This window comes from Trachinotus anak, unplaced genomic scaffold, assembly GCF_046630095.1.
Source record: "Trachinotus anak isolate AG129_WGS33_773 ecotype Australia unplaced genomic scaffold, CSIRO_AGI_Tana_v1 ptg000023l, whole genome shotgun sequence".
NCBI classification, from domain to species: Eukaryota; Metazoa; Chordata; class Actinopteri; order Carangiformes; family Carangidae; genus Trachinotus; species Trachinotus anak.
The window spans coordinates 2,861,835-2,889,784 of record NW_027273874.1 but is presented as its reverse complement, the minus strand read 5'-3'; the positions used below and the strand labels follow the sequence as shown (position 1 = coordinate 2,889,784).

Sequence of the window (27,950 nt, the reverse complement as noted above, 5' to 3'; positions counted from 1 at the left end):
TGTACATTATTCATAATCAAATTGTTTATTTCATGTAAAAGGGAATGCAAAGTAAATAGCAATAACAAATAATTTACACTGGTACGTACTATAGACATAATTGTGATAAATGATAATATACATGTATGTTCTACAAAGGTCCAATTCTCCTTTTTCACCTTCAGGGATTTGGCTGTGAGTACAAATGTAGGCAGCCTGAGCAGAGATGAGAACTAGGAGGTTCTTTTGAATGTACCATATCAGGTATAGGATCAATCTCTAACCAGTATGAAGATCTGGTGAACAAATCTGTTGATGATGAGGTTCACACAGTGCGACACCTGCTACTTTTGTTAAGCTTGCTGTTGATTTTATGCATCTTTCTAACAGAACTCACTGTCCACCGTATATCAAGAGGAAAACTTACTAAACTGCTTTCAGATTCAGAAAAGACACAATGTGTTATAGTCACACGAACAGGCAACACATGGCTGTTGCATTACTTCATCATCTCTGCACCAAGAGATCATTTGGCAGAAAATGAAAGACACTGTGTACATTTGATATGAAACACATCTGTATTGTCATTGCAGCTCATAAAACTAAATAATGTACATTATTATTTAGTTATAATAATTATCAATTTGTTTTGTCAGAAAGAACAGATAGATAGATAGATAGATAGATAGATCAGTTATCACATCACGCTGTCTATCGCGGTATCTTCCTTCTTCAACCTCTCGCTGGTATCGAAAGTGAAAGATCACAGGATCCCGTCAGATCAGCAGTGATGCTGCATGGTGAGTATCCCTGTGTTCACCCTCCCGTTCACTACATATCCTAAAAGAGATGTGTTTGTCGGACCGAAAGCGTTATAGTGTAGCCTACATGTGGTACTTTACAGCGGGTTTATTATAGTGCTATTGTATGTTGTTTTAGCCATTTTTAAAGTCTGGTCTTAGGCGCCGGATAATGGGGGATTGAGAGGCCGCGTAACTTCCCATAACACCCAAACACAACAGCTGCGTTCACTGGTCCCTGTCAAATGTTTGTAAAAAAAAAAAAAAAATCAGTGTTTGTTCAGACTGAAAATCATTTAAGATGAATCCCAATCCTGTTTTCGCCATTTACAACTGAAATCGATCTTCTACTTTATTGTGATTTTTGTGGCTCGCTTTCAAAGTCAACGTACTGTATTTAGAGTTAACACATTTCAAGCGGTGGTGAAGTGTTGGAGATCTTGAACTGTACTTTAGTGAAAGTAACAAAGAGTAATAGAAAAATGTCCTATTACAAGTAAAAGACCTGCCTCTATCATTTCAATATTTTAAGTGGAAGTTCAAACTCTGATTAATACTTGTTATGCATTAGAATGGACCTAACCACAGTGTTATATTATTGCATTATTATTACTTATGTATTGACCCGCAAGTATTTTATTGTTATATCTGGTGGCTGTGCTGATAATTTTGACTATTTTATATAGGTGTAATTTTAAAGATACATCATACAACCTCTCCAGAAGAGTTGGGACACTGCGTCAAATCAGAATGTGATGATGTGCAAATCTTGTAAATCCATATTGAATTGAAAATAGAAAAAAGACAACATATCAAATGTTGAAACTGAGAAATGTTGTTGTTTTATAAAAAATATATGCTCAATGTGAATTTGTTGCCAGCAACACATTTCAAAAAAGTTGGGACAGGGGCATGTTTACCATTGTGTTGCATCACCTCGTCTTTTAACAGCACTCTGTAAACGTTTGGGAACTGAGGAGATCAGTTGCTGGACTGCAGGCTGGCCAGACTCTTCTACCACAGAGCCATGCTGTTGTAATATGTGCAGAATGTGGTTTGGCATTGTCTTGCTGAAACATGCAAGGCCTACTCTGAAACAGACGTTGTCTGCACGGCAGCATGTGTTGCTCCAAAACCTGTATATATCGTTCAGCATTAATGGTGCCTTCCCAGATGTGCAGGCTACCCCAAACCATGGGCACTAATGCGCCCCCATACCATCACAGATGCTGGCTTTTGAATTGTGCACTGATAACAAGCTGGATGCCCCCTCTCTTCTGTAGCCTGGAGGGCTACTTCTTTCCAAAAAGAATATGAAATTTTGATTCGTGAGACGACAGGACAGTTTTCCATTTCACCTCAGACCATCTTAAATGAGCCCAGGCCCAGAGAAGTCAACAACATTTCTGTATCGCGTTTAGATATGATTTTTTCTTTGCATGGTACAAATTCAAATTTAGCATATATTTTGCAGAAACAATAAAATATCAGCATTTCAACATTTGATATGTTGTCTTTGTTCTTTTTTCAATTAAAGATGGGTTTACATGATTTGCACATCATCACATTCTGTTTTTTTTACATCTTACACAGTGTCACAACTTTTTTTGGAAAAGTAACCAATACCTACTGTCGTCAAATAAATGTAGAGGAGAAGTACAATATTTCCTTCCATAATGGAGTGGACTAGTAGAATAAAATAGCAGAAAGTGGAAATACAAGTTAAGTACAAATATCTCAAAACTGTAAGTACAGTAGTGAAGTAAGCCGAAGTGTAGGCTACATAGTTACTTTCCACCATTGGTTTTAAAGTATGAAACTACATGTAGACTGATCCAGTCTATAGAGAATCAAAACTATATTACAGGTATCTTTATTGTCATGTACATTAAATATTGTCCTCTTCACTTCACTTTATATCTGTCGTATACCATTACAGCCAGGACATCCTCACGTTTTGAAAGCTTAGACAAATTTTTGCTCTAAACTTTTAAATACAAATATAAAAATAATGGTAATTTAGATATTTGTATGTTTTGTGAGTGTAAAATGAGGTCTCTTCAGAAATAACATGTGCTACTCCCTTAATGTTTGTCCTTCTGCGTGTGTTTTGTAGGTCATTTTATTGCTAAGAAAAAAACTTCTGCAAACGTTCCTTTGAACTTGTGAATGCTTCCTGTCACTTAACTTCTGCTGTTTCTAATGTATTTTAACAGGCTCAATTCAGGTTAAGTTCAATAATCTGAAATTGTCAACACTCTCATTTGAAGGACATCACTATGAATCATGACCGTGTGGAACTGTTAAGAGCGAAACTAGACAACTTTACTATCTCAGGTATGTGGCATAAAAATGACGATGCTTGCCACAAGCATGTGGCTCACAGATTTTCTAAAATGTATAATAATGTCCCAGTTATTCTTACACTTCATTTTAACTACTGTGTCTCTAGATTACCATGGCCTGAAAAGTCCAGGTCTCACATGCTATTTGAACAGCGTGCTTCAGGTGCTTTTTATGACTGAAGACTTCCGGGAGGCAATAAAACGGTTTGTTACGTCAGCTTCATTAAGGGTGCCTTTATATTTTTAGAAATCAGAAGAATTGTTTCTTTAGCTCTTTTCAGTATAATAATGGAATAGTTTGGCTTTGTGGGGACAGTGAGATGAGAAGATTGATAACACTTTCGTGTCTATACACTGAATATGAAATGACAGCCACCAGTTAGCATAAACACTGGAAACAAATAGCCTGGCCTATGTTAAGGCAACCTACCATGACCATAAAAGGTCACTGCTGAACAAAAATTGAATTGTAAAAAAAAATACATTGTGGCACTGGCAGGGCCAATGGGGTGACTGGGGGTGACATGGACCACTGTTATAATCTCACTGGCGACCCTAAGTGCCCCCCACAACAGTGTCAGTCAGTGCCAGTGTCAGTGTTGTTTAGTTTTTTGGTTACTCCAGCTTCATATTTGCTGTATGAACATGAGAGTGGGATTGATCTTAGTTCATCTAACTCTTAGCCAGACATCGAATCAGTGTGCTTTACCAAAATGTCCAGTGCACATGAGCAGACTTGTTCTAAACCGTATTAAATAATCTGACCTTTTTTCACTGGTTAATAAAGATGCAGCTACTTCTCACTGTGCCACAGGTGCTGTAGTAAAGATTCAACAACCATTGACTCACTGCTGGGAAAGCTGTTTTCTGAGTTAGAGAGAAGCTGGGCTAGAACACATAGCATCACAAGAAACCTGGGGATCGCAGATGGTAAATTTGGATTTGAGACATTAAACTCAGTGACTCCATCATTAGTGTATATTGATGATGATGTTATCTGACAGTGAAAAATATAACCTAACCCTACTTTCAGTATGCAGGCAACGTGATGCTGCTGAGTATTTTGAGAAGATCCTGTGCTTAAGCAGCGTAGAGGCATCCAAGGTAGGAGCACATTTATTTACAGCATATTGGTGCATGGTAAAGTTAGGAAATGAAGTGAAAAAACTAGATGTAATATAGACTGTCACAGCACTTTCTATAGATTTTTGAATAGATTGCACAACACAATCTATAAAAAACAAACCATTAATGCATATCTTAGTAGATTCTTATGCCTCCACACCAGCAATGGCCAGTGCAGGATTGTTTCTTTTAGACTCAAGGATGAACTGGTTAGATTTTGGTGGTCAAAGTGCTCAGTGACCTCACAAACACAGTTTTGGCTTTGTGAACGTGATATCTCACAACACCTTAAGGGAATTTTTCCAAATTCACTTGCACTCAAGGATGATTTGATTAGCTTTTGATGGTCAAAGGTCACTGTGACCATAACTCACAAATTCATACTCTTTGATACAATTATGACACAATTTAACATAAATGTCTAATAGGACAGAAAGATAAAGTGATGGGATTTTGCGTCCAAATGGTCAATGGTTAATTTCACTGTGACATCATAATGTTCCGCAAAAATACAAATGGCCATTATTCATTGCTGGTACTCAGGGAGGTCGTAACCATAGTTCTTGCAATTTGCCCGGTTGGTGGAGGCAAACAACCGCAAGGTGGTAATTCTAGTTTACAATATTTCAAATCTGTGTGTCGCGGCTTCCTTATTTCCATCAATAGAGATTTGGAGAGATTTTCTGCTCTTAAAGAAAATGCCAATGGACAGTTTTGATTCATATTAACAAAGCAGTTGAGGGGTTGCCATTCTATGCAAATCTCAAAAATGACACACAACTCCATATACTGCTGAAAAGTTTCCAAACTGAATAAATTATATCTCTGAATGATATAACAATAACAGTGATGGTAACTGTTGCTTTAATAAGGCACAAACTCTTTGTTTATCAAAAACTCATAAAACAAGTTATTAATACACCCTCATTTTGCCATAATTTACATGTCTAATTGATATATTTTTTTTAGACATGCAAATGTTTACTTTACTCCTTGGACATGTGGGGGTTCCAGTGCTGTCTATAGTACTAGTATGCAGGGATCAAACCTGATTTAAAGTACTCAACAAAACTATCAAATATCAAAATATCAGTTTAGTATCAGATAAATTCACACTTTGACAGAGAGTCCCAGCAAAAAGCCCATAAAAACATTACTGTTGTTGATTCAGGATATCCCAAAACTGAGAAATTATATTGTTTTAGGAGAAACACTTTGTATGTATGTATGTATTTAGATTATGAGCATTCAAGCATACGGGGGGGAATGTATTTGATACGGCACTAACTGAACCTCTGCTGTACCTTTGTATGTAGATTTTCAAGGGAGAGCTGAATCATAAAACCACATGTGTCAAGTGTAAGACGAAGAATGTCTCCAGGAACTTTTTCTGGATTCTGCCACTTACTGTGGAAAATTTGGGTCGTCAAACCTACACTGTGGTACTGTACTTTTTCTAATGTATTTTTTTCATCAAGGGAGAGAACAAGAACACAATTATTAAATAAAATACCCTGTTTACAGGAGACAGGACTGAAGGCATTCTTTAAAGGAGAAACATCCTGCAGCGTCAACAAGCTGTATTGTGACTGCTGCAATAAAAAGCAAGATGCAGACGTTGTGAGTAATGAACTAGATCTTTTGAAGTCGTCATCATCATCGTGAAAATAAACACACGAAACATTCTGGAAACAAACAGCACAGAAAAATCCCGCCAGATGCTAACATGAAACCAAACCTACTAAGTCATATATTAATAAGCATATCTTATATACCACCAGGCCTAACTGTAAACAGTCACAGTAATTGTATTTACTTACAGTAAGTAATTAAATAAAAAGTATACAGAATAAAAAAAATTAATAGTGCATAAAACCAATGATCTCAGGACTAGCATTGTTATGTAATATTAAAGATATTAGGAGCAATAATTAATTGCACTTGCACCAACTCTTTTCTTACTAAATCTCAGCTACAATAAGCTTTTCTGTTCTTTCAAGATATCATTTAGTATAATAATTTCTGTTTGCAATATATTTTACCAAAAACAAAGCAACATTACAGAAACATTCTGAAACTGAAGAAGCCATGTAGAAATCTGTTGTTTTACACTGTATGTTAACCCAAAAACTTGATTCCATGGTATAGGGCAATCAAATGTGCAACATGAAGTGTCTCTTAAAGGCATTTATCTTGTGTGGTTTAGGGCTGTGAGATGACACTAAATCCACAGATTCTGTCCATCCTGCTGAAGAGATTCAGTTTTGACCACAACCATAGGTGTCATGTCAAGCTTCACTGCAAAGTGGATGTCCCCCAAACTTTGCACATGGAGGTATGTTTGAATATGTTTTATCAGCCAATTGTTTTATGATTACTAATATATTGTGACTTTGTTCTACTTCCCTCTCTTCAGCAATGCACGTATGAACTCTATGCTTTGGTCAACCACTTTGGTAGCCACAGAGGAGGTCATTATACTGCAGAAATCAAATCTTTTGAAACTGGGGAATGGTATCACTTCAATGATGACATTGTTGAGAGGGTGAGGAGGCTTATTTTTTCAATATCTGGTCAGATGTCACTAATCATTAGACAATTAATCATACAAGAACATAAAGTTTAAAACACTTAATTATCCACCACAATATTGTTTTTCATCTCTACAGGTCAAACAACCTCTGTTTGGGGCTGGAAACACCTCTGTGAGGTAAATGGTGCCCTTATTTAATCACCTATGAGAAAGCTTCACATGTACATGGAGCTTGGATGGCAGTTGTATTACTGCAACATAAAAAAAAAAAAAATCACATAAATACAAACAATAGGAAAACTAGACAGCCACGCAGAAACTTAGATACAAAATTCCAAATAGATCAGAACATTCACACTTAAAACGGGCCCAGGTTAAAAAAACACAAAAGGACGTTAAACGATTACAGGCCAAACAACCAGAGGCAAAGCAGCAGCGTCCCTGCGGTGTGCGCCGCAACACCAGCCGCCGCTCCAATAAGAATGCGAACGCCAACATAGAGCATATTATAGTGTGTCCCTTGTGGTGATTGGCCAATGATCACCAAGCGAACTAACAGAAAGACCCTCTCGGGCCAAAAGCCGCTGCAACAAATCTTTATTCTGCTACACATACTGAACCCTTTACTCACAATCAGAACTGGGGCCACTTTATAGTCCTCAGTGCTGCAGCTGGGGTTTATGTGCCCCACTTTTGTTTTTGCTGATGAAATATTTTTTCCTCTTAAACCAGGTCCCATACAGCATACCTCCTCATGTACAGGAAGGGTAAGTTTGCAAATGTACCACATTTACTGATTAGTTAATAGATTTATTTTTGTTACACTGTATTTACTGTGTTTTGAAGTACCTAGCCCTCTGGATTTGTAAATCAGTACAATACTTGGTAGCAGGTTAAGTTCACAACCTTTCCTCTTACTCTTCAAAGTGAGCAGATGTCCTGAAAAAACTGATGAAGTCAACCAGGAAGCTCCCTTCATATATTCTGATGTCAAGGCTGAAGGAAGACGTGATGAGGCAGAGGGAGGAGAGGCTCTTGTTCCTCATCATCAAGTGAAGGATGAACATTGCAGCATAGGGGGAAACTTGATGTGCTTGAATGCTGATATGGTTTAAGAAGAGCTATAATGATATAGTTTGAAAGAAATGGACAGATGGTCAATGAGTTGTTGCCTCAAAGGGACACTGAAGCAGATGGAGACAGTTACATGTAAAGTCATATGTTTACTCAAATGGTTACTCTTACTCTTCACATCACACTCACACAGTCACTATAGAATGAATAAAGCCACTGAGTGTAACTAAGACCACATCATTTTGTATTGATATTGTGGTGGAATCTACTGCTTGTTGGATTAATGTTTAAATATATTTGTTCAACTGTGACCTGACTCACTCAAAAGTATCACATCATCCACAATATGATATAATAGCTATGATAGGACTGTTCAGTAAGACCAGTCAGAAATCAGAGGATTGTGTGTCTAAAGCTTCACACTTTTTTTTTTAACAGCCATCAATGTATTTATGTATAGTAAATGTTTCTGTGGACATTAGGACACCTGTCAAATTGATAACAATGTGATAGGTGTCTTAATGTCCACAGAAATATTTACTATATCTGTCACATTGTTATCAGTTGACAATGACAATTTGACAGGCGTCCTAATATCCACAGAGTCGCAGTGTTATAAAAACAGACAGTGCAGGTTTTTTTTAAAGATATTTTAGGCATTTTATGCCTTTATTTGACAGGACAGTAGAGAGTGATAGGAAAGGGGCAGAGAGAGGGGGAATGACATGCAGGAGCGAGTCAGGCAAGTCAGGAGTCGATTTGGCAACTTGCCTGCTAAGAGTGTTCACGCTCATGTGGGACACGCCCTAACCACTATATCTATTGGGTCGCCTCAACAGAGCAGATTTAATTTGAGCTGAGGATGAAGCCTTCATGTGTCATATCTAAATGCCACATTACATCTTTCCAAGTGTAGTAAAATTATGTTTTCTATCCCCTAGCTGCATATTTAGGGTCCTGACATTAAATTCCAGATAACTCTTAATATTAACATTCATGTGCTTCAGTAATTACATGGGTTTACTTTCATAAATAAGGAACAACAGAAAAAATGTTTGTTTGCTTTTGTTGTTGACTGTGTTATTATAATAGATAAACACAAAATCCTTCTCGTGGGAACAATTTATAATAGTGTTAGTAATTTACCCTTCATAGCTCATGTGTGCAAACTGTTCCTGACTGCATTTCAGAAAAAACATTGATGCATCATATCACCAGGCGTGGCATCAAGTGAAAAAGAAAGTAGGTATTCTGACATTTATTTTACAACTGGTGTATTCTGACCTGAAATACAATCATGTAGACTTTGAAAGGACACTTTGTACCCTGTCTCATCTTACCAGGAAACACATCAAGACATAACTTTGCCACTGACTTAGACACAGGGTCGAGAATTTCTGGGAACTTTCCCATCAGCCTATGCCACAGTTCTCTGAGATCTGATGATCACTTTCAAGCAATGCCACACATGGTGCATGGGCTGTTTTTATTGCAAAATCCATTTAGTGTTTTAATATTCAATTGTTCTACAAATTACAAAATAAAAATCCCTGCTTGTCAGTGATCTGATAACTGCTCATCATGTTGATCTACTCTGTCTGACTGAAACCTGGTTGCAGCAGTAAGAATATGTTACCCTGAATCAACTATCTACTCATATTAATTTTCTTGTCCCTCAAAGCATGGGCTGAGGAGGAGTGGTGGCAGCGCTTTTTCACTCCACTTTATTAATTAACCCGAAACCTAAACCATAACTCATTTGAAATCCTTATTTTTAGTCTTTCACACTCAAGCTGGAAAACACAAAACCCAGCCCTACTGTATATCGTCCACCTGCCCCTTGCTCTGAGCTCTTGTCTGAGTTCTCAGACTTTTTATCTGAGTTAGTTCTCAGCACAGATACAGTCATAGTGGGTGATTTTAACATTCATGCAGATGTTGAAAGTGATAGCCTCAGTCATGCCATGTATTCCTTTAGCCCTCAGTAGTAATGACCTTAAGAGGTTCTTTAGAAATAAAATTGTCTATTTTCCATTACCATCTCCTCTCGACAGCTGAGTCAGATGTACTGTCTTATTCAGTAGCCTCAGAGTCAACTGCAACTGCCTCTCTTGAGCTAATTTCAACAGTTTTTTCATCGAAACCATCAATTTATCTTATAAACCCTGTTCCAACAAGACTGTTCAAAGATGTTATTGATCTCTATGTTAAGCCTGATCAACTTATCTTTATTAACAGGTTATGTTCCACAGGCTTTTAAAATTACAGTAATTAAACCTCTACTTATAAAAGTCTACTCTTGATCCAGATGTTTCAGCCAATTATAGACCTATATCCAACCTCCCCTTTATTTCTAAAATCTCTGAAAAGGTAGCTGAAAACCAGTTATGTGATTATTTGCACAGGAAGGGTTTGTTTGAAGATTTTAAGTCAGGTTTAGAGTCCATCATAGCAAAGAAACAGCTCTGGTTAAGGTTACCATTGATTTCCATAACCTCAGACAACAGACATGTCTCTGTAGTTGTCCTACTATATCTTAGTGCTGCATTTGGCACATTGATCATAAGATTCTATTACAGAGACTAGAACATGTCATTGGCATTAAAGGAACCGCACTAGGCTGGTTTAAGTCATACTTATCGGATAGATTCCAGTTTGTTTATGTTAATAATGACTCTTCTATGAACACAAAGGTAAGGTTCTGTGTGAGGAGCAGTACTTTTCACCCTTTATATGCTTCCTTTTGGCAATATTATCAGGAAGTACCAGACACATTTTCATTGTAACGCAGATGACCCCCAGCTGTACTTATCTATGAAGCCAGGTGAGACTAACCAGGTGGCCAAACTTCAGGTGCATCTCAAGGACATAAAAACCTGGATGACCAGCAACTTTCTTCTTCTAAATTCAGACAAAACTGAAGTTTGGCCTTAAACACCTCAGAAATACATTTTCTAGTATTATACTTACTCTGAATGGCATGACCTTGGCCTTCAGTGCTACAGTCAGAAACCTTGGGGTCATTTTTGATCACGACATGTCCTTTACTTCACACATAAAACAAGTCTCTAGGACAGCCTTCTTGCACCTGTGCAACATTGCAAAAATCAGAAACATCCTGTCTCTACAGGATGCTAAAAGAGTAGTTCATGCATTTGTTCCCTCTAGACTGGACTACTGTAATTCTTTATTATCAGGAGTTCCCGGTAACCCAGTGAAAAGCCTCCAGCTGATACAAAACACAGCAGTACTGACAGGAACTAGCAAATGAGATCACATCTCTCCTGTGTTAGCGTCTCTGCATTGGCTCCCTGTAAAATCCAGAATGGAATTTAAAATCCTCCTCCTCAAAGCCATCAATGTTCAGGCACCATCATACCTTAAAAAGTCATAGTTCCCTATTATCAACAGAACACGCTCTCTAAATGCAGGTCTACTTGTGGTTCCTTCAGTGTCTAAGAATAGAATGGGGGGCAGAGTCTACAGCTATCAGGATGTGAAACCAGCTCCCAGTATCCGGTCGGCAGGCAGACACCTTCTCTAACCGACTTAAAACCGTCCTCTTTGATGAAGCTTATAGTTAGGCCTGGCTCAGGTTCTGTTGGCGGTTTCGAATGAATATTATGATATGGCATTATACAAATAAAAATGAATTGAAAAACTAATTTTGTCTCTAAATCTTCATTTTTGCTTAAACACGATTTTGAGTCACATTAAAGTTGAAAATTCAATACATCAAAAATATGCTGCAGGCATTTAAATAATTAATACATATAAAAAATAATACCAACCTATACAACCCTCAAATTGGCAGTTTTCACCCATAAACTAAATCTGCTGCTGCAAAAACTGAATTCATCCTGAAATATGTTTAAATTTCTGCTATAACTCCTAATTTCTTTTGCAGAACTTCAACAGAGATGAAGCTTTTTTGTAGCTTGGGATTTATTTTGTAACCACTGTAGATCTGTATATTTGTGTAGATATTTCTTTGGATCGATTACCTATATCCCTCTTCATGCTTTATACATAATTCATATTATTTAGTTTCCGTTTCTGTTCATTGCAAAAGAAAAACTGACAATATTTCCGACTCTGCAGGCAACATGACAACAAGTGAAAGTGAAAGCATTCCGACGGTGATGTTGAACAGGAGTCAGAGACAAGTGGGATTCGTGCAACTGAAAGTCTACTCGCTTTATACTCTTAGATCCTTTCTGCAAACCCTTTGCAACTGACAGCACACATGAAGAAGAAGTGGTCTGACATCGTCATGAGATGAGACGATTCGTGAATGACGTGGAAATGGGTCCACGGGTTTCTTCCTTTTCGCCTCATGGTAAGATGCGCTCCAGTAGATTAATTTACATCTGTAATCATGTTGCAATGGAGACACTTTGACGCTTTATATTATTAAAACTCTCCTCCCAGCAGCTGCTATTAAGCACCATGGCTTGTACAACCAAGGAGCAACGTGTTACTTGAACAGTGTGCTGCAGGTGCTGTTCATGACCAAAGACTTCAGAGAGGCTGTGGAGAGGTTTGTTACAAAACGTTCACATTCACACATTTTAGGCAGCAGTGGTCATTGGTGTCACTGACCACTATGTTTGTATCTCCTATAGGAACCCCTGTGAAAAAGGAGATGACTACATTGACCATCAGCTTAAAACCTTGTTTCATGTTTTGAAAGATAAAACAGCAGAAACCCGTAATATCACAAGGAAGCTGGGCATCCACAGAGGTAAAGTCGTGGAAACCTAGAACAACATGAAGCTTTAACAGACTGTGTGTTAGAGGACCAGACCTGCTTTTTGGAGATTTTGCTCAGAGAAGTATCTGAAAAAACTTCTTGTGATTGAGATCTGTGTCATGGGCTTAAAAGAGTTGTTAACATATAGTCATATAAAACCCACAGATAGAGGGTGTCTGAGAAACTCCCAAAATCCAGTGTTAATGTCTTTATTTATTCTTTGAACTAATAATTGATAAGTTGACCAAATATAAAAATGGTCATGTTGTTAGAAATACACATTGATTTCTGCTTCCTCCTCCACCCACAGTGTATGAACAGCGTGATGCTGCAGAGCACTTTGATCAGATTTTATCTCTGACCAGTCCTGAGGCGTCAAAGGTAAAGACATCATTAATATCAAGGGAATGTGTGAGTTACCTGCAGAATAACATGTTTTCACCAGTCTTTGTGGTTCAATGTTTTCAGATATTCTCTGGACTGTTGACACACCAGAGCAAATGTTCTGGATGTCATATCCTCACTGAGACAGATGGACCATTTTGGCATCTTCCTCTTGCATTGGTGGATTCCTGCAGTAAACGCTATAGTGTGGTAAGGATCTGACAACCTCCAAAACTGCACAGCACTTTTTCTTTGCCAGAAGACAATTACTAGACTAAATGTGCCATTTTGCAGATTTAGCTGTTAGCTGTTACATCCCTATGTGGCCAGGGGATGTGGGGAGTAACACAAATTTAAACCTAGGGGAAAAGGAGAGGAGGAAAGCGGAGGTATACAAAAAGAAAAGATAATTTATTTACAATCATTAACACAAAGAAACATCAACGAAAAGCGGACTTCTTCGGAAGGAAGTGGTCGTTCTGCCTGAAACAGAGATACAACAAATAATTAAATTAGTACCAAGACTTTTTTTACTATGTTAAACTTAGGTTCCAAACTGTACCATATCCGGTACACAACAGCTGCTCACCTATTGAATGTTTTAGTACAGCTAGTTAAATGTTTTACTGGTTACCCAAAAAATATTTCATCACATGATGAATTTGAATACAATTCAAACACATACTACAGCTCTAATGTCAGAGGCAAGTGACACAGATGCATTTTTCAGGTTGATGGTATTAAGGAGTTTTTCAAGGTTTCCTTCATCACTGGAGAAAACCAACTGTTCTGTGACCACTGTGATGCCAAAGCTGATGCCACTGTTGTGAGTGAACATGTTTCTGATTTGTGCACATTAAGCTTTAAGAGTCTATTATGTTGTTAGTGAATTATAACAACTGATAACAACATGTTGGGGGCCCATGTGTTTCATTCAGAGATGTGTAGTAAAGCATCATCCAGAGGTTTTGATGCTGCTGCTGAAGAGGTTTGAGTTTAACTACCGTTACATGACGTATGTCAAAAACAACTGTGTTGTGGATGTTCCCTACACCCTACAGATCCCAGAGGTATATCTACTTTATATTTCACTATTTTATCATAACACATTTCTTCTTCATTCCTGACTCTAATTCCTGTCATTGTTTCTTTGTTGATCAGAACCAGACGTATGAACTCTACGCTGTGGTGGATCATTGTGGTGCTCTTAGAGGTGGACATTACACTGCAACAGTAAAGTCCCAGGATGATGAGAGATGGTATAACTTCAATGATACCAGAGTCACATTGGTAAGACTGATCACTTTAACTCCAACATTATTGTAGTTAACACTTTATCTGATTATTTATTTATAATTTTTTTCTTTTAATCAACAGCTTGATTACCAGATATTCCAGGTGGATCACACTGAGAGGTAAGTTTTAATCTTTTCATCTCCACTTTATATTTTGCTGAATATGAAAATGACCTTTGTTTCTTTTCACATCTGTTCCACTAGATCCCAGAGTGTTTATCTCCTGTTTTACAGGAAAAATCAAAGTAAGAGGCAAACACAGACATTTTAACTTACATGTCGTTGAAGATTACATCAAATTGTTTGGTACTTTGCTTGAATTACTTTTGATTCTACTTTCTCCAAACTGCAGATGCTCGCACTCAGGACATGAGGGGAGTGTCAACCAGTGGACATTTCTCACCTGCTGCAAGTAACCACAATGACCAAAAGATAAGAGAGAGAGAGAGGAGTGGGGAGAAGAGAAAGAACAAGAACAAGCCAGAAGTTGATCAAGGATGTAAACATGGAGGCAGTAACAGGTTGTATAAAGGACATGAGCAACAGAGAGAGGAGAGGAGGGATAATAAGGGACAGAAGGAACAAGAGAGAGGAGATGAACAGCCAGAGAAGAAGGAAAACTCCCAAACAAAACACCTCAACAGGGCTGCAGAGTATCAGGACAGTGAAAGATTAGACAATGTTAAAAACAACATTATTGAAGATAAGGGACATAAACAGGAAGTTGGACAAGATTATAGCCTTCAAACTGTTGGTGTGGACAAAACAGGAGATGAGGAGAAGATGGAAATAGGTAGGTCAGAGAGTCCAAGAAAGTTGAATATATTCATAATTGAGGAACATGTCAAGAAACCCACTAGTGGCTCTCAAATAATTGAGAGAACGATCATGAAAATTGAAAATGTGAAAATCTTACAAGCTGACAGCGTTAAGACGAATGTAAAAAAATCAAGGAAGTACTGAAAGAAAATCTGATCCTAAAACAGAAGCACAGGAAGCATTGCCAAGGTTGTCTGAGATTTAAAGCTGAATGAGTCAAAGAGACACAATAACCAAATGCCAAAATGCCAAAAAAACAAAAAAACAAACAGAGCCTGATGCACAGTATAAAAGTAAGGAACGGGGTGCTGAAAGTCACTTGATTGAGGGAATAATCTTTTATGAATTAATTATATTACAAATAGTACTGCAACTTTTTTTAACTGCACACTTCCCTATCCTCTGGGCTACCTACTGCTCATCTATTATTCCTACGAACCCTTTCTAATATAGCAGGCTAAGCCTGACCCTGGTGCACACAGCAAAACAGGAAACTGAGCCAACAATCTGGCCAGTAAGCATGATCATGCTTAGTTTGTAGAGACATTTCATTTGAGTGATGAAAGCCAGTGACCCAGACACTCATGAACACAAATCTTATCAATGCCAGACACACATTTACGGGAATTCACATGACTGCAGGACACACAGATGTGGTTTCTCCTTTAACATGTATCTCACTCACTTGGATTTTAGTGGTGCAGTGGTTTTTGTGATGGTTACTTCACTTCCTGTTTGTGTCTGTGCAAATGAAAAAGCTTTAATTAGTAAGTTTTAATGATCCATGATGAATTTGTTGTGTGCTGTTGCTCTTTTTTACATTTACAATGTATACAGTTGAAGAATTGTACTGTACCTATGACATTTTATTTTCAATATGTACTTATTAAATTGTTATGAATATATAAATAGACACATAAATAGATGGCACTGAATGCAGCATTGTGCTGGGAAATTAAAATGTAAACCCTTTGTATAGATATTTTATTTTTATTTTTTATGTGTTGTCTTATTTTGTAGGTCACTTAGCTCTCAAGAGAGAGGCCTTTTGGTCTCAGGGTTGTTTTACCAGTAAAGTTCCCTATACATCTGTAAACCACTACTGCCCAGTGACTAATGTCATAGATGCTTTAGAGTTTATGTTTATCACTTTGAACTAAATCAAACTGTTGTGTTGTCATTTACCTTTGTCTAACTTACAGGATTCTGTTGGGGATTTAAATGAATAACAAATATCTAAGAAATAATTTGATAATAAAAATAAAGCCTTTTTTTGCCTGTTTTGTGAAAGGTCATAGGTAATGATGATAAACAAAAACTGTTTTTGTTGTTATTTACCTTTATATATCTTGAAGATTTTAGAGTGTGATTTATATCCTCTAAATAAAACTATGTCTATAATAATAATAATAATCATCATAATAATAATAATCACTTTGTAGAAAATAGTAGTTCATGATTGCTTCATAAGGTATTGCCTTGTTGTAAGTCAGAGTCAGAGTCAGTCGTCCTGTAGAACTAAAGTTTGACTTATTAAAGTTGCTGAACTACAACAGAGAAGAAGTGTTTTGGAAGCTCATTTTTGCAGCCAGATTAGTAAAGCGCTACAATGAGCATTTTGCAAAAGTTTAGAGCAAACTTTTTTCACTTTGTCATTACGGGGTATTGTGTGTAGAATTTTGAGGTAAAAAAATGAATTTAATCCATTTTGGAATAAGGCTGTAACATAACAAAATGTGGAAAAAGTGAAGCGCTGTGAATACTTTCCGGATGCACGGTATATGTGAGAGAAAGAAAAGGACATGACGTCAGTTGTTCCAAAACAGTTTTCATCTTCAATCTCACACATTGACCACATGTGGCCCAAGCACATACTAGGTTTTGACTTTGTCTTGTTTTTTTATAGTTAGTTTGTTTTTATTCTGTATGCTGGTGAGATTCATATAACTTTTTTGGGTCAGAGTGTGGTATAGATGGTATTTTCTTGTGTAGGAGCTAAATTATGTTCGTCTCCTTTTTTTGTATTTTTCAATTAGGGATGTGTAATAAAGCAGCATCCAGAAGTTTTGACGCTGCTGTTGAAGAGATTTAAGTTTGACAACTGTTGCAAGGAACATGTGAGAATAACACTGCTACAATCAAGTCCCAGGAGGATGAGAGATGGTATAACTTCAGTGATACCATTGTCAGACCGGTAAGACCAATCACGTTTTCTAAAGCGTTACTTGTCTCAGAGCAGCAGTGCTTCAATGTGTAGTTGTGCAGTTACGTGGTAGATGGTGAAAAAAAGAATTAATCGCAGAGAACCTGCTATTCCTTTTATCAACAGCTCGATCAATGGTAAGTTGACACTTTGACTCAAGACACCAGTGCGTCATCCACTCCTGTCAGCTGTGAACAGGAAATCAGTGACAATGTGAGATGTACATGCACTTTACCTAAATCCTCAGTAAAATTCATTCACAGTAATGTAAAAATATGGGATGATACAAACTTAAATGATGTTGGACAGAGCAAATGCTAACATCTGCTGGGTAAACAGGAACATTGCAGCGTGAAACATGGTCGCCTGGGCCAACAGAGAGATGAGGAGAAGATTGTGAAAAATGTTAAGATAGAGGAGGACAGCAGAACTGGAGCTGATGGCAGGAAGAAGGCAGCAGGGAGTGAAAAGCTCTTCACCTCTGATTACCATGAGTCTCAGTATAAGAGAAATGTTGGTGATACTAAACACAACATGTCAAAGACTGCTCAAGACCAGAAACCAGTAAGCAGTAATACTTTATGTAAAAGAAACAGGCAACAGAGAGAGGAGGAACAGAGTTCAGGAGAAGTTCATGGCCCTGAATTGTATGGTGTAGAGAAACTAAAAGTTAAGACAGATGAACGACATCATCAGGACAATAAGAGAAATGCTGACATTCAACAAACCAAACCAGAAAAGAAAATCAGTGTGAAAGGGGGTGGTATGACAGTTGATGTGGACACCTTGTCACAAAATTTCAAAAAGTTAGAAGTGAAAGATTAACTTCTACAAAGCCGCAGAAAACACAGTCAAAATCACTAAGAAGGAAATGATAAAAGAAACAAAAGGAGAGAAAATATGCACAAAGTAGAAGTTTTGCCCAGGATAATGAAAATTGTTGCTTTACAATACTGCATGTTGGAGCAATACACAAGATTGTTGTATTTTTTGGCCAGGTCAGCCTTATAAAGGCAGTTGTCCATGGTGCTGACAAGCAGTGTTGCTAACTTGAGGCCTTAGATTCACAGACTTTTCCGAACCCTTGAGCAACTTTTTAAGAATAACAATGGAAAAAGGACCGAGCAATCTACTTACTTTTTGGACAAACCTTAGCTACTTTCCAAAGAAGTGAGTCGTCAGTATTGGAGGCTGTGCACTGTGTGAGAGACAAAGTGTGTCCATGTTCATCTGCTCACCTGAGATTACAGTATATCATGTATAATTTTGAAACACTTTATACCAGGAAATATATCTTTGAGATATAAATAACACTGCCTCTTACTCTAACACCCATGAGTCAGAAAGAGGCTGATAATACCTAAAAAGACCAAGCACCAAGTCTCCGCCCAGCTCTAAATGATGCAGTCATGAATGCAACTCTAATAGACAAAGCTGATATTTGATATTCACTTGTGTTATTCACTCTTGATGTTTGCCAGTCAGATGTGGTTTTCCATCTAGTTTGTATGTAATCTAATTTTATTTTTAATGGTGCTGACGTTATATACTCTGTATAATGGCTGATTTCAACTATAATGTTTGCAATGTTGTACTATTATTTTTCATAATTTTAATGTAAAAAATTTAACTTTGAAATTATTTGTCATGATCGTTACATATTAACTGTTCCATATTAATTATTGTGCTACTATAGGCTACTATTAAATACCATAATTAAACTGATTGTTAGGCTATTTGAAAATTGGTGCATGATGTCTGAAAATGCAAACAGTGTGTAAGAAAGTATTTGATAGTCAGCATTTTATCTTGAACTGTTGAACTGTGTTTTGTGTCTTGTTATAATTCTCCAGGTGAAGGCTCTATGCAGATGGCTCTTCTTAGGGTTAAGACACGGGTTATTCTGAGTTTATACTGTGTATGTGTGTAACTTTCCAGGCCCTAGTCTTGAACCAAAGCTTTTTCTGTAGGCTCATGGAATATCACCAGTCTCAGAAAGACCTAAAGAAATGTTTGAAATCTGTCATTGTGTATTTAGATGTGTCAATTTTTTTAACCCTAATTCATTTTAGGGTAAATTCATTCAAATTTGTTAATTTTTATGAGGTGTTGTTTATTAAAACACTTTACCTGTCTAAACAGAGACATCAGCGTCATCATTGTTCAGTGTTGTTTTGGGACTCACCTATAGAGGGTGCAACAGCTCTTTCTGGGTTTTGGATTGACTCTATATCAGGTGTGTCACAGGTCATTACATTTTTACACATATATCCACATCAGCACAATTTGACCAGTTTCCAGTTGTAAAATATCAGTTTGATATTGAATTTTATATGATGCACTCTGTGGAAAAATGTTATTATTTTGCTGTTATTTATCCTGTACAACATTGTTTGTGTCAGACATGAAGAAAACATTCTGTGTAAAAGGAAACTTTAAAGAGAAAGTGAGGCAGTTATTAATGATTAACTAGGAAGAAACCTTCAGTGACACTTTAAAAAAAGAACTGTGTATTATGCAACATTATATGAAAACAGCAGATATTTTTAAACCCGTCACTGATTCCAGGCCTTGTAAATCTTTTCCTTGTCCCAGGATGTCACCAGTCTCAGAAAGACATCATATATTTACATCAAATGATCAAATGTTTAATCCTAAAATTTGTCATTTTTGTTCATTTTTCTGAGTTTGTCGTGTATTAAACCACTTTCCCAGTTTTCAGAAAACTGTGGAGTGTTGTTGTTGTTCACTGTTATGTTAGGATCGACCTAAAGATGGTGCTACAGCTGATTCTGGCATCATGACACTTCTACATAAATAAATACTAAAGCTGACTTTTGTGTACTTGGTTTAAATCACACAAAATCTGCACAAGCACAACAACTCAGAAGGACCCCGCAGCCACACTACACACTGAACAACCCTCGAAGGCAATAAGCTCTAATTGGTCAAGAGACAACACAAAGAGCCAATCACAACATGTGATGCTGCTGCTTCAGTTGTTAGAGGCCGAGCACACTTTCACTGGAGCATCCCCAACACTGCCCCCTGTGTCACCTTTACTAACTGTTCCTTTCAGTTTAGAGGCAGATACAAGAAGTCATGTGACTGCTGGACAGAGGGTCAGGATTCCCCCTCTGGATTCCCCCAACTTGTTATTGCATTGTTTTGAATATGCATGACTCTAAGATAACACTTATAACACTTAATGAAGCTGAATAAGGAAATGTTTGCACACAGTGGTTTCTTTAGGGGAATATACTGAAACACTGCCCAGGTATTATGATGCAAAGTGCTGGACAAACTCTAAGTGCTTTGTGATAAAATTCAGTGCTGTTGTGATGATAATAAACTACCTGGCTCAACAGTCATGCATCTGTAACACTTAATTAAGCATGTTAAAACATCTCATAATAATATAACACATTAGTTTTCACTAAAAATACCTGTCAACAGCAAAATTATTATCATTATTATCAATAGTGACATTAAAATTAAATGACACAGTTACACTGGCAAATCCTTGGGTGAGTGAAGATCCAGAGCTTTGCCCTGAAATCTTTAAATTGCAAACTACAAATTGCAAATATCTAATCAGCCAATCACATGGCAGCAACTCAATGCATTTAGGCACGTAGACATGGTGAAGACGACCTGCTGAAGTTCAAACTGAGCATCAGAAGGGAGAAGAAAGGTGATTTAAGTGACTTTGAACGTGACATGGTTGTTGGTGCCAGGCAGGCTGGTCTGATCAACAAAGAATCAATGGCAGGAATTAGAGTCAGGAATGAAGAAGAAATATGTTATGATAAAATAGTGAAATATAAAGTAGATATACCTCTGGGATCTGTAGGGTGTAGGGAACATCCACAACACAGTTGTTTTTGACGTACGTCATGTAACGGTAGTTAAACTCAAACCTCTTCAGCAGCAGCATCAAAACCTCTGGATGATGCTTTACTACACATTTCTGAATGAAACACATGGGCCCCCAACATGTTGTTATCAGTTGTTATAATTCACTAACAACATAATAGACTCTTAAAGCTTAATGTGCACAAATCAGAAACATGTTCACTCACAACAGTGGCATCATATTTTGGATCTAATAGGCCTACGGAGTTATGCAGCATAATTTAGGTGAATGGTGTCTAATTAGGGTACAGCCTAGCTGTATCTACTGTCTAATAAACAGTCTAACATACTAGGCTAATTCTAGTTTTTGTCTAACATAATTCAAAGTGCCATACGGCTTCCTTCATCATTAATAGTCTCACTGTATTTTCAAAACGAAAGCGACAGCCCTGATGACGCCATTGCCTCTGAGACAGTGAAACTGGAAGGACCGCAGCTCGGTCTCACACACAAACAAAGCAAATAACATGGTCCGGCAGGTGCTGGTGCAAGGGATTGAAGGGAAGTTAAACACGGTCGACGTCTGCGACACCGATGAGCAGATGCGGAAAAAGACCGTGAAGCAGCTGAGGGAGAAAATAGCGGAGAAGATCCCAGGTAAAGCGCTAAAGATCAAGTAGGCTGAACAGCTAGAGTGCAGGCCAGTGCGCAGCAAATGAAATGATATAGACTACTGTGTTATGTTAAAATATATATTCATTCCATATATTTTGAAATACGTGTTATAAAGTAGGCCTACAGAAATGCAAGCAATAATAAGATAAGATAATAAATATTTTATTTATCCCTCTGGGGAAATTCACAAAATAAGCCCATGACCAAAGTTTTCGTGTAGCTGGGCATACTTTGTCTATCACCAGCATTTTTTTTTTATGAATAAGCTATTTTTTTCCTTGAAACTTGAGTGGCCTTGATTTTTTTCATAACTGACCATCTCTACCCTATTAGCTGCAGCCAGACTGTGTAACCTAACAACTTCAGTGGCTGAGCAACAACATTAGGCCTTAGCGGTTACAGCTCAGTTGTATTAAACAACTCATTTCTCATTCCTGATGTCTTAGCCAACTTACAATTCAAATTGAATCTACATTTTCATGTGATGTGAATGGTGTCCTTGAGTTTAATGTTGAAGGAATGCTCACTCTTTCGCACATACTGTACTTACATCATCTCTCTCTTTGCCTCTCTCTTCTGTCTACCGTGTGTGTGTGTGTGTGTGTGTGTGTGCTTGCGTGCATATGCAGGGCAGAGCGCAGATGATCTGCAGATGATCTTCTCAAACAAGCGGCTGGGTGATGATGATGACTCCCTGCTGTCTGAATATGGAATTGAGCACAGATCTGTTATCCAGCTGGTAATGAGGGTTCCTGGAGGACTGGCAGCTTGACACTGCGAGACCACAATCACCATCTTCACTGCTTCTACTTGCGTCATATCTCATGATACACTAACAGACTTTTGTTTAAAAAATAAATTGTTGTCAGAAAAAAAATCAACTTTTTTCTTATTCTTCATATCTCTATAAAGCAGTAGGCTAAGCGCAGATCAGAAGCTGCAGGATTCTCTGACAAATCAAGCACATATCCTTGAGCAGAGGAACATGTTCTCTGGTTAATGTACAAGACCCTATAGTCCTTGAAATACCTTAAGCAGACCCCCAATAACATAAGGGTCAAAATACTATATGTTGAATGAGTCATTAGTTGAAATGTGTAACTGTTGAGGAAAAATCACTCAAGTCCGAAGTTTCCAAAGTTTGCTGTAGTGGTGTGAGTTTATTAGTACGATGAGCCCAGTGACACAGAGCAAATCTGAGGCAATAGACTGACCAAGGGTGACAGGGCAGGGGGACAGTTATACAGTTGAGCAAATGCATGTAAATACAGTTGCTACAGTTGTTACAGGCACTGTGGTCATGATTACAATGAATCAAAAGAAAGTAGGAACAAAGGCATTTGAATTCAGAGACCTCACAGTGTAATCAAGGGGCAGGAAGGGCCCCCAGGTTAAATCGGTTAGCAAGGTAATGGTATTATATGACACCTGAGGAAATTAACAAGAGCAGACAAAGGGGGACACTGCAAGCAGACAGATGGGTGCCAAAGTCCCCACTGCACAAACTGTCTATTTTGTGTAGAGTTATCTAGGATCAAATGTAATTCATCACATTTGAGACTTCTTGTCTGGCAATAGTGGATGACGAATCATCATGTTACCAATCACAAACGTCCTGGATGGTGTCAGGCAGCCTCCACGACTGTCTGTGCGGCTTCTGAACTGCGTGTCTGTTGAATACCCGACTGATTTTACCAAGAGGTCTGGAGGCAGACAGGATGACAGATGCAAATCGTAACAAGTTTTCCAGCACAAAGTTTACGTTGCTCCTATAATTTGGCTTGAATACGGCTTTCCAGTAGATGTGGTGTCAGGTGAAACAGAAACAGAAAGTAGGCTACTCCGACTTTTATATGATGGGGCACATAGTTGTGCGCATCTGTAGCAGGAGCTTGTATCCCCAACAAGCGTCTTCCAGGCGCACAGCTAAAAACGAAAGATAGACCGTTTCTTCTGTCCGGTAGTGGCTTTTTTCAATTTGAAATCAGACTTGTAGTTTATAATTTGAATCGGAATTAATGAATTTATTTATTATTATTATGCTCTTGTAGTTATTTCGCAGGGGAAATCAAGACGGCTACGTTAAAATGGGCTCTTCTGAGTCAACCCCTCAGCTTGTGTGGACCCGGGTTCACCCTGAGCGGCCCCGGGTTCAGCCTGTGCGGCCCCGGGTTCAGCCTGAGCAGCCCCGGGTTCACCCTGAGCGGCCCCGGGTTCAGCCTGAGCAGCTTCAGGCTGAGAAGTGTTACGACCCTGGAGACCCGACACTTCGCTTTGTGGACACAGAGGACGAGTTGGACTGTAAGTACCTGAGGATGGCCGCGGTTAGGGTTAGGGTGAATTATGATGTGTGGATTGTGGATGATGTGACGGGTTCTCTGTGTTTTCCTCAGTCCTGTGTGAAGGTTTCACGTCCCGCAGAGCTCTGATGTCCTGCGGTCACGCTGTCACTCCGACGTCTCTGACCAACTGGTGCCGCAGGTTACTGGACCAGGTAGGATGTTAGTGCTGAACGCTATGACCTTCATTTAACATATAGCCTATATGTTTGACATGAAGGTCACATAAATACACTCAAATAGTGGGTGGCAAAGAAAGAAATTCGTAGTTTAACAATTTTGCATAAGGAGATTGTGTATAGACTTAGTAGCAGTGTGTGCGCATTTGGAAACAAACGGGAGGCTGACTGGTGAGGTGATTCGTCAGGCTACTCCCAGATTGCTTCAGACTGTATGTTTAGAGCTAGACCGACCTGATGTGGCGGAATATTCCACTCATTTGTCTTTCAGATAAAGCACAACCGTTTATGATTTTTGTTTCTTCTTTATTACACACACGCATGCACACACACACACACACACACACACACATACGGCTCATTTTCTCAAAACACTTATCGCAATTCACAAAACCCGAGTAAAATAATGCAATAAATGTAACAAAATGATATTTCAGCAGGGCTATTTATTCTCTAGGCTTAAAACATGAATTGGGTTTCTTACACAATCAAAAACACTTTTACTATTGGTGGGGCTGTCATCATAATTTTGAGTGCAGAGAATTTACTGAGAGAAAGTGTTTACATCAAAGAAATCTGCGCAGAAACACTAAAACTGTTGAGACAATGCCACCTATGCTGCTCTGCATCATCCCTGTGGTCTGCTGGTATTACAGCTTTGGTTACATACCTGTGCTTAAATGTCTGGATGGCCGAGGCAACAGTCATTCAGCTCATGCTGGGCTGGACCCCCTGTCCAGCCTCTCTCAGTGTCAACCCATGGTTGCTAACATAGTCAATTTACATTGCCTGGATTTCATCTGAAAACTGTGCCCTTTTTGTCCCCATCCTCCCCCTCCAGCTCTATCCCTACCTGTCACTTTTCCTCCACTTGTCACTCTCACCCCCCTGACTGCTTCCTCTCACCGCTATTTCCACTGTTATTGTAAAAATATATCTGTCTATAGTGCGTACATTCTGATTAATGAGTCAACAATTAAGCAGTTAGGCATTTGGCCAGGTAGCATGTGTATTGGCCAATTGGTCGATGGGTGTGGTATTTTGAATAGCAGTGATTCCTGTGCCCTTACATAGAGAACTGTGTGCAATGTCATGTTGAATAGCAATTTAGCTGCAAAGGTGAAAATGTGTTTAGAGGTTTGGAGATGTGACCTGAGGTTTGCTCTCTTAGTGTCAGTTTTAGTAATTTTGCTTTTTGTCTCATTTTAGTGTGTTAGCAACTGAAAGACCACAAGCGTGTACATTTTTACAACAACCCTAGAAGCAGCAGCAAGAGGGTGAGGGTGAGGCAAAGTGAGGGTGAGAGGTAGAGAACAAGTGAGAGGTAGGTGTAAAGCTGGAGGGAGAGGGTGAGGACTAAGAAAAACACAGCCACCTGATCAACTCCAGGAAACTTTTGTCAACCTTGTTATCAACCATGCTTTGACACTGACAGAGCCCAGCATGAGCCGATTTACTCTTGCCTCTGTCATCAGCACATTTAGGCTTGAGTACAGGTACATAACCAACATATCACTGTCCATAATTCAGGATTCACCCAATCATATTGAGTAGCCTACATTAGTTGTGTGATACTTATTTACTTTATCAATGGCTGCCATGTCATACATTCCATAATTGTTCAAGAATCCTGCACTATTTACTGTGGAACAAAATGTATTTGCGTTACTCTGACCAGTTACTATATTTTTTGTTTGTCTAAAGTTCAACAATATAATTGTGGAATGGGTCAAATGCTCAGAGAGGCATGAGAAGCAGCAATAATTAACTTGGTTTTGGCAAATAATGCAATAAGACTCTGAGAGATTCAAGGCCACATCCCAAGAGACAACACAATTTTCAATAACACTGGGCAAGTCAGCCTGTCAGAGAAATTCTGAAAGATTGTGCTGTGCATTCGATTGCTTGATTTGACTGGTTGTGGAGAAAAATAAAAGGTTTTGTTTTAGCATTTTTTGTGTTTGTGCATGTATTCTGTAGACTTGAACAATTTCCCTCAGCAATATTCTTTGCATTCAGAACTATGACAGGCATGTGTGTAGTTGGCTAGATAAAAAATTTGGTAATATGAATGAAGTGTGTGCCATTTGGTTCATAAATTTGATTTTGATAATCGTCTATGTAGTTTTGAATGCAGTGCTTCATTTTGCATATGAGGTGTTTATATATGAGGTGTTTTGCCCTTTGGGTGTCTGGTTTTGTGAATTGTGTTAAGTGTTTTGAGAAAAAAAAAGAACCCTGTTTTCAAAATCATGCATTATCGATTGTAAAAAAACTGTAAAAAGTTTCATAGTGTGTGGTGGTTCATTTCCAAACTGTGACACTAATAAATAATTTACTTTTCCATATTTCAATAAAGGGTGAAAGCAGATTTACATGTGGTCAAAGTGGCTGCTCCGTGGAGTGGCCTTACACAGAGGTTCGTAAAATGGCTCTTCTGACACCTGGAGAAAGGGAATACTTTGAAAAAACCTTGGCTTCCAATGTTACCAAGGATAACTTTAATATCAAATTCGTAAGTGCCTCATTGAAACTGTGATATTTACAAGCTGTACTTGCAAACTAAATTTGTTCTGCATGCTGATAAAATAGTGAAATAGAAAAAAACCCTCTGTGTCTTCCTTCTTCTTTCACTGTCTCTCCATATCACAGTGTCCTGGATGCAAATCTTGTATGGTGAGAAAGAATGACTCTAATCTGAGCGTCCGCTGCACCGTGTGCACAGCTAAGAAAAAACAGACCTATGAATTCTGCTGGCAGTGTCTGAGGGAGTGGAAGGGTCCAGCTCCACGTTCAGACCGCTGTGAAAATGATGGCTGCTGCAACGATGCACTAAAAACACTGAAGAACTGCCCAGATATCGTCTTTCAGTCTGTGAAAGGGGTCACTGGCTGTCCCAGCATCCGTGCCTGTCCCACCTGTGGCTCACTGGTGCAGCATGACAGCACACAGTGCAAAAACGTTGTCTGTCCTCGATGTAAGGTGGAGTTTTGTTTTGTCTGCCTGAAGCTGACAAAAGAGTGTTTGAAAACAAGTAGACATTTCATACACTGCTCCAGTGGTGTTGCCCCCAGACAGACTTCTATACCTGTGTGGAATAATAATATATAATAATAAGAAGAATCATTGTTTTCATCATGTTTTGTGATTGGCTCTTTGTGCTGTCTCTTGACCAATTAGAACTTGTTTTAGAGGTGCATGTCAGTGTGTAGTGTGGCTCCATGGTCCTTCTGAGGTATTGGATAGTCGAAGAGTGGACATGATTTAAACCAAGCTTACAAAAGTTAGCTCTTGTATTCATTTAGTAATATGATGCCTTATTTGTTTAATGCAACGTAATTTTGTTCAGATGTAAATAGTGAAGTTACTCACCAAATACCTGGCACACTAAGCTATAGACCACATGGGCATAAAAGAAATGTGTGAGGGAATATGTATTGTTTTTGCTAATGTAATTTGTTACATGGTGTTGCTGATTAATACTGTATGTCCTATTCTAATATAACTGTACTTTTTGTTTTAATTATAGACCACAGCCAGTTATGGAGAAATAAAGATCTGAAAGAATTACAGGAGTCTTCATCACACTGCA

The 27,950-nt window shown here is 38.3% G+C and overlaps 4 protein-coding genes across 8 annotated transcripts in view; 3 read left to right on the top strand and 1 right to left on the bottom strand.

The window, feature by feature from the left end:
- LOC139607103 (uncharacterized) overlaps positions 1 to 21,308 on the bottom strand; it is a 43,240-nt gene extending 21,932 nt beyond the window's left edge. The window contains exon 1 of the mRNA XM_071459729.1: positions 21,149 to 21,308. Coding sequence (XP_071315830.1) covers positions 21,149 to 21,295 — 147 coding nt within the window. The 5' untranslated portion in view covers positions 21,296 to 21,308. The remainder of the gene's footprint in view (positions 1 to 21,148) is intronic.
- LOC139607261 (ubiquitin carboxyl-terminal hydrolase 47-like) lies at positions 735 to 8,096 on the top strand. 3 transcript variants are annotated; one of them, XM_071459986.1, is made up of 12 exons: positions 735 to 779; positions 2,996 to 3,116; positions 3,232 to 3,328; positions 3,939 to 4,054; positions 4,158 to 4,228; positions 5,566 to 5,691; positions 5,774 to 5,869; positions 6,456 to 6,584; positions 6,666 to 6,794; positions 6,919 to 6,959; positions 7,515 to 7,549; positions 7,710 to 8,096. In XM_071459986.1, exons 2-12 carry the CDS (start codon positions 3,059 to 3,061, stop codon positions 7,895 to 7,897), a joined length of 1,086 nt encoding a protein of 361 aa, XP_071316087.1. In that variant the 5' UTR covers positions 735 to 779; positions 2,996 to 3,058; the 3' UTR covers positions 7,898 to 8,096. The 3 variants fall into 3 exon arrangements, with proteins under 3 accessions (XP_071316087.1, XP_071316085.1, XP_071316088.1); XM_071459984.1 differs by having other exon boundaries at positions 754 to 779; positions 3,050 to 3,116; XM_071459987.1 differs by lacking the exons at positions 5,566 to 5,691; positions 5,774 to 5,869 and having other exon boundaries at positions 754 to 779; positions 3,050 to 3,116.
- LOC139607206 (ubiquitin carboxyl-terminal hydrolase 12-like) lies at positions 11,824 to 19,449 on the top strand. 3 transcript variants are annotated; one of them, XM_071459921.1, is made up of 11 exons: positions 11,824 to 12,195; positions 12,291 to 12,396; positions 12,482 to 12,600; positions 12,920 to 12,990; positions 13,078 to 13,203; positions 13,724 to 13,819; positions 13,932 to 14,063; positions 14,155 to 14,283; positions 14,371 to 14,408; positions 14,484 to 14,533; positions 14,641 to 19,449. In XM_071459921.1, exons 1-11 carry the CDS (start codon positions 12,135 to 12,137, stop codon positions 15,249 to 15,251), a joined length of 1,539 nt encoding a protein of 512 aa, XP_071316022.1. In that variant the 5' UTR covers positions 11,824 to 12,134; the 3' UTR covers positions 15,252 to 19,449. The 3 variants fall into 3 exon arrangements, with proteins under 3 accessions (XP_071316022.1, XP_071316023.1, XP_071316021.1); XM_071459922.1 differs by having other exon boundaries at positions 11,826 to 12,195; positions 12,288 to 12,396; positions 14,493 to 14,533; XM_071459920.1 differs by having other exon boundaries at positions 11,826 to 12,195; positions 12,288 to 12,396.
- A 283-nt stretch (positions 21,309 to 21,591) lies between the features above and the next one.
- Positions 21,592 to 27,908, top strand: LOC139607263 (potential E3 ubiquitin-protein ligase ariadne-2-like). The gene is made up of 6 exons (XM_071459988.1): positions 21,592 to 21,822; positions 22,470 to 23,800; positions 23,892 to 24,141; positions 24,234 to 24,334; positions 26,718 to 26,873; positions 27,011 to 27,908. The coding sequence occupies exons 3-6, from the start codon at positions 23,928 to 23,930 to the stop codon at positions 27,467 to 27,469; spliced, it is 930 nt and encodes a 309-aa protein (XP_071316089.1). The 5' UTR covers positions 21,592 to 21,822; positions 22,470 to 23,800; positions 23,892 to 23,927; the 3' UTR covers positions 27,470 to 27,908.
- The last annotated feature ends 42 nt before the right edge of the window (positions 27,909 to 27,950 follow it).

What these genes read in the sequence shown, in the direction of transcription:
- LOC139607263 (XM_071459988.1), top strand. Translation starts at nt 23,928, where the DNA reads ATGGGCTCTTCTGAGTCAACCCCTCAGCTTGTGTGGACCCGGGTTCAC. An exon ending in CACAGAGGACGAGTTGGACT is followed by an intron (nt 24,142 to 24,233) that starts GTAAGTACCTGA and finishes TGTTTTCCTCAG; the next exon opens with TCCTGTGTGAAGGTTTCACG. An exon ending in ATAACTTTAATATCAAATTC is followed by an intron (nt 26,874 to 27,010) that starts GTAAGTGCCTCA and finishes TCCATATCACAG; the next exon opens with TGTCCTGGATGCAAATCTTG.
- LOC139607206 (XM_071459920.1), top strand. Translation starts at nt 12,135, where the DNA reads ATGAGACGATTCGTGAATGACGTGGAAATGGGTCCACGGGTTTCTTCC. An exon ending in GCAGTAAACGCTATAGTGTG is followed by an intron (nt 13,204 to 13,723) that starts GTAAGGATCTGA and finishes TGCATTTTTCAG; the next exon opens with GTTGATGGTATTAAGGAGTT. An exon ending in ACACCCTACAGATCCCAGAG is followed by an intron (nt 14,064 to 14,154) that starts GTATATCTACTT and finishes TTTGTTGATCAG; the next exon opens with AACCAGACGTATGAACTCTA.
- LOC139607261 (XM_071459984.1), top strand. An exon ending in TTCCGGGAGGCAATAAAACG is followed by an intron (nt 3,329 to 3,938) that starts GTTTGTTACGTC and finishes ACTGTGCCACAG; the next exon opens with GTGCTGTAGTAAAGATTCAA. An exon ending in GCTGGAAACACCTCTGTGAG is followed by an intron (nt 6,960 to 7,514) that starts GTAAATGGTGCC and finishes CTCTTAAACCAG; the next exon opens with GTCCCATACAGCATACCTCC.